This window comes from Chiloscyllium plagiosum, unplaced genomic scaffold (genome assembly GCF_037043375.1).
Source record: "Chiloscyllium plagiosum isolate Xiang-an unplaced genomic scaffold, Cpla_swu_hap1 HiC_scaffold_9, whole genome shotgun sequence".
In the NCBI taxonomy this organism is placed as follows: Eukaryota; Metazoa; Chordata; class Chondrichthyes; order Orectolobiformes; family Hemiscylliidae; genus Chiloscyllium; species Chiloscyllium plagiosum.
In genome coordinates, this window is record NW_028270147.1 from 73,497,389 (window position 1) to 73,509,600 (window position 12,212).

Below are 12,212 nucleotides of genomic sequence, written 5' to 3' on the forward strand. Positions count from 1 at the left end.
AGGCAGATCTTCCTCAACAATGGAAGCTTCTGTAGCTGTGCTACCCTCTCTGATTAGTAGTGCTACACCCCCTCCTCTTTTTTTCCCCCGTCCCTATTCTTTTTAAATGCTCTAAACCCTGGAACATCCAGAAACCATTCCTGCCCCTGAGAACTTCTATGTAATGCATGCAATAGATCCATATTTAATGCTCGTAATACTAGCATTAAAATAAAAATAAAATTCAAACACATTCCACCCAAATGTGTGGACACAGACAGTTATCAAAAAAGATGAAGTACTTTTTGTGTCATTGAAAAGTTGCAGATTGTGAATATTGAAGTTTTTGGGTTAGTAGTGCTGTGCATTTTGGACTTAGTTTTGTAGGCTTGTGTGTGATTATGGGGGTTTTAAAGCATAAAACCACAAGGCTCATTTTGTGTCATCCTTGGTCGTACAGGATATAAGAAGGGAGTCTGATTCCTCCCTCACCCTTGCGTCTGAAATATGCAGGTCTGTGATAGACATAAACTTGTTGAAAGATTGGCAGAATGTGGTAGTCTGAATTGCAATGCCATCAGTGTTTATTGACAGGACATTAAGTCCTTTTTTTGTAATTTTAATAGATACCAAATAAAGGATGAAAGTACAACCAAAGAGGCCCTTTTGGATGACGATGACGAACTCTGGGTAAAATTGCGGCATTTACATATTGCCGAAGTTAGCGAGTATGTATAAACTCCTTCTGTTACACGATTTATCTTCTCTCTCCCGGGAAATGTAAGTTAATGCTTCTGGTCCAGTGACCCTTCTTCAGACCATCCTGAGGAAGGGTCTCCCAACCCAAAGCATTAATTCTGGTTTCTCTCAACAGATGTTGCCAGAGTTGTTCAGCTTTTCCAGCAATTTCTGTTTTTGTTTGTGAGTTACAGCATCCGCAGTTCTTTTGGTTTTTAATTCAACATTTTAGCTCTGATTCATTCTTCATAGTTGCTGACTGACTTGGTGTATATTTACAGTGTTTTCTCTTTTAACTGCTGTCTTCCAGCATCCTTGGTATTCAGCTTTTAAAATAGCATGTTATCTTTGTGCAATGTCACAGGATTTCCAATAATCTTTTAAAATCCATCAAAATAGGCAGGAACATGAAAGTTGTGTTTTTTAAATTATGAATGTTCATATTGTGACAACCCAATTACTGTAGTTGGTCAAAGGAGAAAGTGAGGACTGCAGATGCTGGAGATCAGAGCTGAAAATGTGTTGCTGGAAAAGCGCAGCAGGTCAGGCAGCATCCAAGGAGCAGGAGAATCGACGTTTCGGGCATGAGCCCTTCTCCTGCTCCTTGGATGCTGCCTGACCTGCTGCGCTTTTCCAGCAACACATTTTCAGCAAGTGGGAAATAGACAGTTTTTCAGATACGTAAACAGATAGTTACGTATTTTAGGGTAAATAAAATCTGCAATTGGTAAAGGGTCTGGAGCTGATTTCACTTGTGGACTGGACAGGTTTCTAAATGCTGTCCTGTATAGTTGAGTGGGGCAAAATTACTTTTGCATTTTAAATCCAGCATCCTTGCAGTGGGGCATTTATGTTTTATGGGAGGGTGGAAAGAAATATAAATTCTTCTTTCGCCTTTGTTTCTGAGCTTCTGGACTTCGCCACAAATGCCTAGTTGTGTTTCAGGAGGAAAAGAATTCAATCAGCCTGTTTTCTTTAGGCACTCCTCCACTTTAGATTACACAATCGGGGAAGAAGCATCAGTTCCAATAATTTTTGCAAAACAATAGTGCTGTGTTTGCATGGGTTTCCCCTGGGTGCTCCGGTTTCCTCCCACAATCCAAAGATGTGCAGGTTAAGTGGATTGGCCATACTAAATTGCCCATAGTGTTCAGGGATGTTTAGATTAAGGGCATTAGTCAGGAGTAAAATGTAGAGTAGTAGGGTAGGGGAATGGATCTGGGTTGGTTATTCTTTAGAGGGTCGGTGTGGACTTGTTGGGTCGAAGGGCCTGTTTCTACACTGTAGGGATTCGATTCTTCTAAATACAAGAGCTGATGAAATATTTCAGTTAAACCATATATTCTGCGTCACTCTAATTATGAGAATATTTACCTCACTAGCTGATTAATAGGCTATAATAAACTACTGTAATTTGTTTTGGTCAGTATTATAATGACTTGTCATTGTCAAACTTCTGAAGCAACTACAGTTGTTGCTTTAGATTAAATTGTCTATTAACTGTTGATCTGAAGTGTTCCAAGATTTTGATTTAGACCTATTAAACCTCAAACTGCAGTTGCACTGCAGCTCTGAAAGAGAGTTTATGGAGGTATTGACCAATAATTCAGTCATTGCCAATAACTTGGGGGTTTACAGCAGGGGAAAAGCCAATGACATGAATTATTTTGACTTAAAAATAAGCATTTTATTCACTTTATTTTTAAATAGAAAAATTCCCAAGTTGGTAAAGGAACTTTCCAAAAGCCATCAGACTACTGAAGGAAAGGTAAATATTTATGCACATTTTGTATAACTAGCATTCCATGAACTTTACGTTGATTTCCCAAAGTGTATATATGGTCAGTATTGAAATCTGGTCATGAGCAACAATTTCAGTTGCTCACATTTGTCAACTTGACTGACATGACAGTTATAAAACCTGAATTACAATAATTGTAAATTCTGGGTTGCTAGCCTTGCCTCCACGTTAGCCTAAAAGGTTTGGTGGCAATTTCTTCATCTGTTTCCAAACAATTATCCCTCCTATTTAAGCATGGAGTTTCTTGGTTTAGCTGTTACTCGGCAGAGGAAGAAATACCTCAGCAACGTTTGTAGATTCTAACTATTTCAGTACTCTCTCTTAAATAGTTTTGTTCCAATTTTAAAATTAACGCCCCCCACCACCATCTTGTTCAGATTTCCTACATCAGTGAAGATGTTTCTCTCTATTTATCTTAGTGAATTCCATAATGATTTTAAATGCCTAAAATTGATCATCCATCAATCTCCTAAACTTGAAGGTGTACAAACCAACTTTCTGCATCCTGTGCTACTACTTTACCTGTTCAATCATGGATTTAATTGTGGTGAATCTCTGCTATACGCACTTTTTGGTTCATGTTTTGAACTGTGCCCTAGTTCTTAGTGATCCATAAGCATGGGCAATAAATATCTACAACCAGCAATTTGGTGAAAGCTGGCAAATTTGCATATGATGTCAAAATGGGGACAATAGAGGAATTTCAAATTGATCCTTGTAAATGCTATGAGTGAATCAACCAACAGCAGGTTAATTAAACGTGGGAAAAGTGCACAGTAATTCACATAGGTTGGGAACATAAGAGCGATACCTACTCCTAAGAATGGTTGTGTTGAAACTAAACAAATGAAAAAAAATCCAAGTATCTTTAATCAGCTCAATGCTCAACAAACCCATTAATGCTGAGTACAGTAAACCATGACAACATATATTGAAGGACATTGCTTAAACAGTAGAGTGCAAGTCAATGGGACGTATAGACACTGATGTAGTGCTCCAGTCAGAATACATCTTGAGTTCTGTGTCCAGTTCCAATTTGCCAAGTTATAAGAGAGACTTTGAAATGCTGGAAATAATGCACTGAAGTGCTGCAAAGCTGACTCCTCATTGTGTTGCACCTTAAACAGAAAGACAAACTGAAGAGGCTTTTCAGCCTGTGAAGGAGACATTTCAGAAATGGTCTTTGTGATACATAAGCTAGAAAAGGAAGTGAAAAAATTAAATATGGAATATTTGATCATGTCACATGTAAAGAGATCCAAGTGAAAAGTCCTGGAGTGTTTCAAGAAAATAATGAGCTGCTGAATGGAGATTTTAATATGAATGGATTAACTAAGATGGCTGAAACACCTCCCTGATCCGTAATTCTCTTGTGAAATAACAATTCCTTTATACCAACTGCTTAATTTTACTGTTGTCATAAATCTCCAAAACAATTGCAGCAGCAAGATGTACATTAACAAAACTGAATGTCAGTGTCTGTAAGTGGAGCCTCATTATGTTATGCTTGCCTTTAATTTTTTTTTCTGGCAATCTTTTTGTCTTGCAGGTCACTCTCAGCTCTTTATCACAAATGATGAAAAAGTTGCCCCACTACCGAAAGCAAAAGACCAAGGTACAAAATAAACTGCATTGAATTGAGTTCCATATTTTGTGTAATGCATTGTAATAACTCTTCAGAATGAATGTATTCACATCTGCTCATATTTAGAGTAATCTTACCTGAGAATAGAAGTCTGAAAATAAATCATTTTCATAGTGATAAATTAGATACATTTTAAGGGAAAAGGTTTTGAGCATTTTGTTTTAATGAAATATATATTACAGCCTTCTCATGGGTAATTAGGATTGGGGGTGAACCAGAAAATCACACATCCCCGAATAAACAGAAATATGGACACATTTGGGCACCAAGCAGGGATTGGGAGAGGTGATGATAATGATCAAATAGGTGGTTTTCTAGATTACAGGTTCTAACAGGGGTGGAGTGAGAAGATGAGTTACTTGCTGCAGTATTCCTAACCTTTGGCCTTCTATACATTTAGCTAGCTAGTACAGTTTAGTTTCTAGCCCACGGGATGGTGATCATGGTAGATTCAGTGGAAGCAATGGCCTCATGGTATAACCCCTGGATTGTTATTCCAGAGACTCAGGTGATCTTCTGGCACCCAGATTCGAATCCCACCACAGCAGATGGTGGATTGTGAATTCAATAAAAATCTGGAATTAAGAGTCAATTGATGACCATGGATTCATTGTCAATTGTCAATTATCTGGTTCATTTATGTCCTTCAGGGAAGGAAACTGCCATCCTTACCTGGTCTGACCTACATGTGACTCCAAACCCGGAGCAATACGGTTAACTCTTAACTGCCCTGTAGACAATTAGGGATGAGCAATAAATGCTGACCTAGCCAGCAATGCCCTCATCCCTTGAATGAATTTTTAAAAAAATGTAAAATTCTGCAATGGTAACACCATTTATTGTCAGTGGATGATGGTTAGATTCTCCCTTGTTGAAGGTGGTCATTGCTTGGTCCTTGCCTGGTGGGAATGTTACTTTCCACTTGTCAGCCCATATTTGAATATTGCCAAGGTCTTGCTGCATTTGGACATGGACTGCTTTAGTGCAGGAATGGTGCTTAGTCATGGTGCAATCATCAGTTAACGTCCCCACTTCTGACCTAATGATCGAGGGAAGGTCATTGGTGAAATAGGCTGAGGACATGCCCATGAGGAATTCCTACAGAGATGTCCTTAGACCTCTTTCTAGGTATGACTCCAACCAGTGAGCCAAAACTCTGTCAACTGTGTCTTGATATCAAGTGCAATCACATTCTCACAGATCTTAATTTCAATCAACTTGGAATCAATGCAACAACATTTCTGCTCCTTAAGCAAGAATTGTCTGGAAGATTGTCTTGCAAGATCAGGAAAACACTCACAAAAGTGTTGCCTTTTATTCCACTAATACTATAGATTTAAATACTACTTTTTATTGTCATGTAAATTAAATGGCACAATGGACCAATAAAATATGTGCCTCATTGATTCAATGAGCTATAATTCTGTCAATAATAGGTGAAGGACAGTATTTTTCTCGAAGGGCAGTTTTTTGCCTCAATTCAGAGAATTTGATCGTTAAGTTTGGACTTACTTGGGCTTTTTGTTTAAATCTGATTGAAGTTAAAGAAAACATATTTGCTTTATCTTGCTTTCTCCCACTATAGCAAACAGTTCACCTGAACTTGGCTGAAGATTGCATGGGGCACTTCCATGGAACAGTAGAAAAACTCTGCAAGGCTGAGCAGGTAACTGTTATTCTTAAGCTTCTGAACACTGGAAATTACAATTTTGCAAAACAAATGATAGTTTCATGAATGGTATTTTGTAATTAAAAGATTGAACATGGTTTTGGTAAAATTTATCTAAATAAGAAACTTGTTCAAAAATTTGTTGACATCCATTATTAATAAGGAAGTGTTCTTTCCTTAAGGACCTTGCCATGGGAGCTGATGCACAACGGCAAAAAATTAAGGATCCAATGAGAATCATTCTACCCATTTTGCTGGATAAGTCCATCAAAAGTTATGACAAATTAAGGATCATCTTGCTCTATATCTTCCACATGAATGGTATAGTAAATGTGACATTGGTTCGGAATCTAGGGTTTGTTTTGTTTATTTATGAATTCAGTGATGTGAAAAGTCAGCAATTTTACAAATTAAAATACATTTTATAAATGGATTCACAGGAATGGCATCAACTCATTAGCTTTGTTTTTCATAGTAGTGATGGGTTGCGATTTACCATCATTTCACACGAAACCAAGATGATAATCTGATTCTCAGACCAGGTTCTAAAGAAAAGTTGTATTGAGCTCAAAACCATGACTCTGTTTCTCTCTCTACAGTCACTGCCAGACCTGCTTTGTTTCTCCAGCACTTTCTGTTTTTGTTTCACAAATTCAGCAATTGCCATAATTTGCATTTATTACATTTATTCGGCAGCATGGTGGCTCAGTGGTTAGCACTGCTGCCTCACACCGCCAGGGACCTGGGTTTGATTCCAGCCTCAGGCAACTGTTGATGGGATGTTTGCACATTCTCCCCGTGTCTGCGTGTGTTTCCTAGGGTGCACTGGTTTCCTCCCACAGTCCAAAGATGTGCAGGTCAGGTGCATTGGTTATGCTAAATTGCCCATAGTGTTAGGTGCATTAGTCTGGGGTAAATATAGGTGAGGGGAATGGGTCTTTGGAGGGTCGGTGTGGACTTGGGCCAAAGGACCTGTTTCCATACTGTAGGGAATCTAATCTAATCTACAATAATATTTTAGTTGTTTAATTGATTTGATTTTTGTTGTGGCAACTGGTGCTCTAATCATTTTGAATATAGATATTATTTAAATCTATAGTATTAGTGGAATAAAAGGCAACACTTTTGTGAGTGTTTTCCTGATCTTGCAAGACAATCTTCCAGACAATTCTTGCTTAAGGAGCAGAAATGTTGTTGCATTGATTCCAAGTTGATTGAAATTAAGATCTGTTAGATAGCCATAGGAAATTTTGGATTCCTTATTTTGAGCTCTGCATTTTGCATTGAGACACACCAGAAGATTTTGTTGACTTTCTTTATTGGTCTTCCTGTGCCATTATTGGACGTACTTTCCCCTGTAATGTGCAGAATTTCCTGGAGCTTTTCATTGTAAAGCAGATACAGTTAGCCTGAGATACTGAAGAATTATTTTATTAAGTGATGTACTTGAGTGTAAATTTTCAACTAATTTGAATGTATAAAATGATATCATGTTTTGCTGTGTCTATAATCCTATGTCATGAAAACGATATTATGTTAATTACCTTACACCTTTGATTTTGTTTTTAAAGATGCCACCCAGTTATTGAAAAAGAGCTTGTAAACTGGTTTGAATCTCGCCCAATGGTTATGTTCCCAGAATCACAGATTTGTTACAGTTCAGAAGAAGCCAAAAATTAATACTATAACTGATGACATTGAAAATTTGAATTAATTCTACTCTGCCTTGAAGCAGCTACTTCTAAGATAGTTGGGGAAAGCTACCAAAACAACGCAACAAGGATCTTTAACTTTCACTCTCTGTCCTTGTGGTATGAGTCCTAAATCATTAAAGTTCTGAATTTCCTTAGATATTCCCATTTTTTTCAAGTCTGAAATGCCAAATTAATTGTTTATGGTGTGTAGATAATAATGGCCTGGCAACCATAACAAATAGGGGCAGGCATAGGCCACTTGGCAGATCAAATTGGCTTCTTCATTAAGTATGGCCAGGACAGATCTGGTTGTGGATTTAACTCTACTTTCCCACCTATCCTTCATAACCCCAAACACCCTTGTCAATCAAACATCAGCCTAACTTGGCCTTGAATTTATTCCATTGGTTTTTGTGAAAGATAATTCTTATGACTAACAAATTTGAGAGATGGAATTCCTTCCATCTCCATCATAATTGGGAGACCCCTTATTTTTAAATAATGACCCCTAGTTTCAGAATTTTTCACAAAAAAGGAAACTTCATTTTAGCCTCTTCTCTGTCAAATGCCCCTCAGAATCTTGTATGTTTGCACAGCATTACCTCTCAAATTTGTAAACTGCGATGAGTATAGGCCTAACCTGTTCATCATTTCCTCAAGATTTAAAAAAAAAACTTTCCATCAGGAATTGGCTTGGTGAACCTTCTCTCAATTGCTTCCATTGCAAAATGCCCCTCCTTTTAATAAGGAGACCAAAACTCTACCCAGCAATCCAGGTGTGGTCTCAACAATGCCCTGTAAAACTGGAGTAAGACTTGTTTACTCTTGTACTCTATCTTTAGCAATGAAGGCCAGCACCTATTTGGTTTCCTAGTCACTTGATGTACTTGGATTCTGACTTTTTGTGATTCATGTAAAAAAATGCCTGCCCAGATCCTTCAATACTGCAGCGTTCTGAGTCTCTCTCCAATTAAATAATATGCTAAATTTCTGTTATTTCTGCCAAAAGGACATTGTATCTTCCCACATTATACTCAAACTGCTCGTTTTCTACCCATTTATTTAACCCGTTTTTATTTCTTTACAAACTCTTTGCATCCTCATAAATTGCTTTTTTACCTATTTTTGTGTCATCAGCAAATTTGTTTACAATACAGTCATCTGAGTCATTATAAGTAAGGCCCCAAATCTGATCTCTTTGGCACTCCACTAATTACACTTTGCCAATTTGAAAATGACTCATTATCCCTGAATCTCTGTTCTCTGAATCATAGAATTATACAGTACAGAAGAGGCATCTTGACCCATTGTGTTTGTATCGCCAAAACTACTACAATCTATACAATCGGGCTTCCCTGCACTAGGCCTATAACCTTGAATGTTATGAAAATTAATTCAAGTGATCATCTAAGTACTTTTTAAAGGTTGTGAGGTTCCCTGCCTCAACTACCCTCCAACACAGTGCAATCCAGGTCTCCGCCAACCTCTGGGTGAAAAAGCTTTTTCTCCCATCCCCCAAACCTCCTCTATTTCACTTTAAAATTATGCCCCCTTGTATTTGGCCATTTGACTAAGGGGAACTGCTGCTTTCTATTCACCCTGTATATGCCCATATAATCTGAAACACCTCTATCAGGTTCTCCCCTCAGCCTTCTCTACTCCAAAGAAAACAACCTGAGCCTATCTAGCTTCTGTTCATAGCTGCTTGTTAGCCAAACCTCTATCGATTCCAACAACATGTGCTGATCAAAAAATGATAACTTTGTCTTATGTGATTTTTGATAGCTATGATGACTCTGCATGATTAATTGTATTATGATTTCTAAATGTCCTGCTATTACCATATAAATAATAGATTTTGGCATTTTCACAGTAACAGATGTAAGACTAATTAATGACCTCATATGACACTCAGAATCCCTACGTTGTTGAAATAGGCCATTAGGCCTATTGAGTCCACAGCAACCCTCTGAGGAGCATCCCATCCAGACCCACCCTCCTAACCCTATCCCTGTATTTACCATAGCTAATCCACTTAGCATGGTTCCCTGATAGCATGTCCAGTCTTCCTAACCTGCACATCTTTGGATTGTGGGAGGAAACTGGAGCACCTGGCAGAAACCCACGCAGACATAGGGAGAATATGCAAACTCCTTTCAGATGGTTCCCAAGAATAGCATTGAACCCACACCCCTGGTCCTGTGAGGCAGCAGTGCTAACCATTGAGCACAGCTGTATTAAAGATAAGAATGGGCATAATGTGATAGAATTTCACATTCAGTGTGAGTGTGAAAAATTGATGTTTAAAGCTACTGCCTTAAAAATTAAATAAAGGCAAAATGACAAGAGTATGAAGACAGGCTTTGCTAAAGTGGAATGGGAAGATACATTGGTATCTCCTGATTCCACTTTTTATTTATTCTGCTTGGTGAATCTTTAAACATTTCCAGCTTAATATCTCCCTTCTTTCTTGAATAGTGATGTTAAGTATTTGTGGTTTTCAATCAGTTAGGACTTCTCCAGAAAATGGGGAATTGTGGAAAATTATAACCAACGTATCCACTCTACCTGCATGCACTTCCGGTCTTTAAAATGCAGGCCGTCAGGTCCAGGGGACTTGACAACCTTTTAGCCACATTAGTTTTCATGGTACTTCCTTTGTTATTGATCATGATTATTTTAAGTTCCTCCCTCCCTTCGTGCTTCTTGATTTTCAATTATTCTTGGAATGCTTTCTGTCCCTCCTATTGTGAGAACAAGTTAAAAAAAAACTTGTTCAAAGCTCCTGCCATTTCCTTGTTTTATTAATTCTCCAGTCTAAACCTCAAATGCTCAAACACTTGCTTTAGGTAGGTTTCCTTCCTTTATGTCAAAGCTCTTGTAATCTATTTTTATATTTCTTACTAGTTTTCAACTGTACTCCAATTTAGTTTTTTTATGGTCGTACTTTGCATGTTTCTAAAGCAATTCCTAAACTCCTGTTTGCAGAATTGTACTTTCAATTTTATACCATCCTCGACTTCCTGAGTTACGTATGGATGAAACATCTTTCTCATTGCATCTTTCTTTCTAGTGGAATGCATTGTTGAGAGTTAGTAAATAGCTCCTTAAATGTATGTTACTCCTCTTCTATTGCCGTACCTTTTTAACAATTGTCCCATTCCACTTGAGCCAACTGTGTCTTTATACCCTTCTCATTGCCTTTTTTTAATTTTAATACAATAGCATGAAAATAGATGAAAGTTTTTCCATCTCGAACTGAGTGTGAAATTCGTCATGTTCTGATCGCTGTTAACATAGAGGATGTACTGCTATGAGATCATTCTTTAATCCTGTCTATGTGCACACTACCAGGTCCATATTTAAGCTGCTTCCTGGTTGGTTCCTAAATGTATTGTTTAGAAAAAAACTACCTCGAATACACCTTAAGAACTCATCATCTAGGCTACTTTTGCCAATTTTTGATTAGTTAAATTTAATTGAAGATTAGAATTTCCCACAATTATTGTATTTTTTTTGATTTACACTCTGTCCTACAGTGTAGCTACTGTCAGGGGCCTGATAAACCATTAGTGACGACTTTCCTTTGCTATTACATTTATCTCCACTGAACTGACTTTACATTTTGATCCCCTGAAGCAGGGTCATTGCTCACTAATGATCACATTCTTTATTAGAAGAGCCATTCCAGCTCTTTGCCTTTTTATCCTGTCCTTTCAGAAATATCAAGTAACCATACGTATTTAGTCACCTTGCAATGGTGCCTTTGTAATGGCTATCATATCATGTACTTGTATTGCTATTTGTTCAAACAATTTATCCATCTTGTAAGAAATGCAGTATATGTTCTGGTAAAGAACCTTTTCGCCCTTTTTTCCTACTCTGATCGTACTTGCTGGTGCTCTCTTATGTTTGCACGTTTTGACCCTTCCTGTGTCACTCTGGTAAGTATTACCCACATTGCTACCCTGAACTATTGCCTTGACTTTTCTCTCTCAACCTTCCAAGACTTCCTTTGCGTGTTCTCTCTGTCCCCATTTGTCCCAATGTAGTTCAGGTGAATGTAGTCGCAGTCCTAATGGATGAACTCCCTTTTTCTCCAGAACTGGAGTCAGTAAGCAGTGAATCAAAACCTGTTTTTCCCCACACCAACCTTTGTGCCTTGCATCATTTCTCTAATCTTATTTAACCTATGCAAATTTGCTCGAGGTTCAGGTAATAGCCCTGAGGTTATTACCTTTGTGGTTCAGGTTTATTATTTAGCCGCTAGCTGCTCATACTCCTTCAGCTGATACTCCTCCATGGTCCTATCCATATTGTTTGTACTGACGTGGACCAACACAACCAGACCTTTGCCCTTGTACTCCCAAGTTCCAGCCTGAAGCAATATCCTCACCCCTGGCACTGGACAGGCAAATAGCTTTTAGAGAACAGTATCTGTCCATGTGACTATGTTGTCCCTCACTACTGCTACTTTTCTAGTTTGCTCCCCACAATTAACTGGCTTCCTGTACCAGTAATATGGTCTGTTTACTCTTCCTCCTGGCAGCCCTAGCTTCCTTTATGCACACAGGTTGAACCTGTTGAACAATAATGAAGGATTATGCTCATTCACTGCTGCCTTCTGGATTTCCATGTCTGCCTCACTTGCAGTCACGCCCTCCTGTGTCCTAACCATAGACCAAA

At 38.2% G+C, this 12,212-nt stretch overlaps 1 protein-coding gene across 1 annotated transcript in view; it reads left to right on the forward strand.

Annotated features, from left to right (window-relative positions):
• The window catches only part of stxbp3 (syntaxin binding protein 3), a 66,422-nt gene that overhangs the window by 37,827 nt on the left and 16,383 nt on the right, over nucleotides 1-12,212 (forward strand). Inside the window, exons 10-14 of the mRNA XM_043699711.2 lie at nucleotides 606-707; nucleotides 2,428-2,485; nucleotides 4,068-4,133; nucleotides 5,749-5,829; nucleotides 6,015-6,153. Of these exons, the coding sequence (XP_043555646.1) occupies nucleotides 606-707; nucleotides 2,428-2,485; nucleotides 4,068-4,133; nucleotides 5,749-5,829; nucleotides 6,015-6,153 (446 nt within the window). The remainder of the gene's footprint in view (nucleotides 1-605; nucleotides 708-2,427; nucleotides 2,486-4,067; nucleotides 4,134-5,748; nucleotides 5,830-6,014; nucleotides 6,154-12,212) is intronic.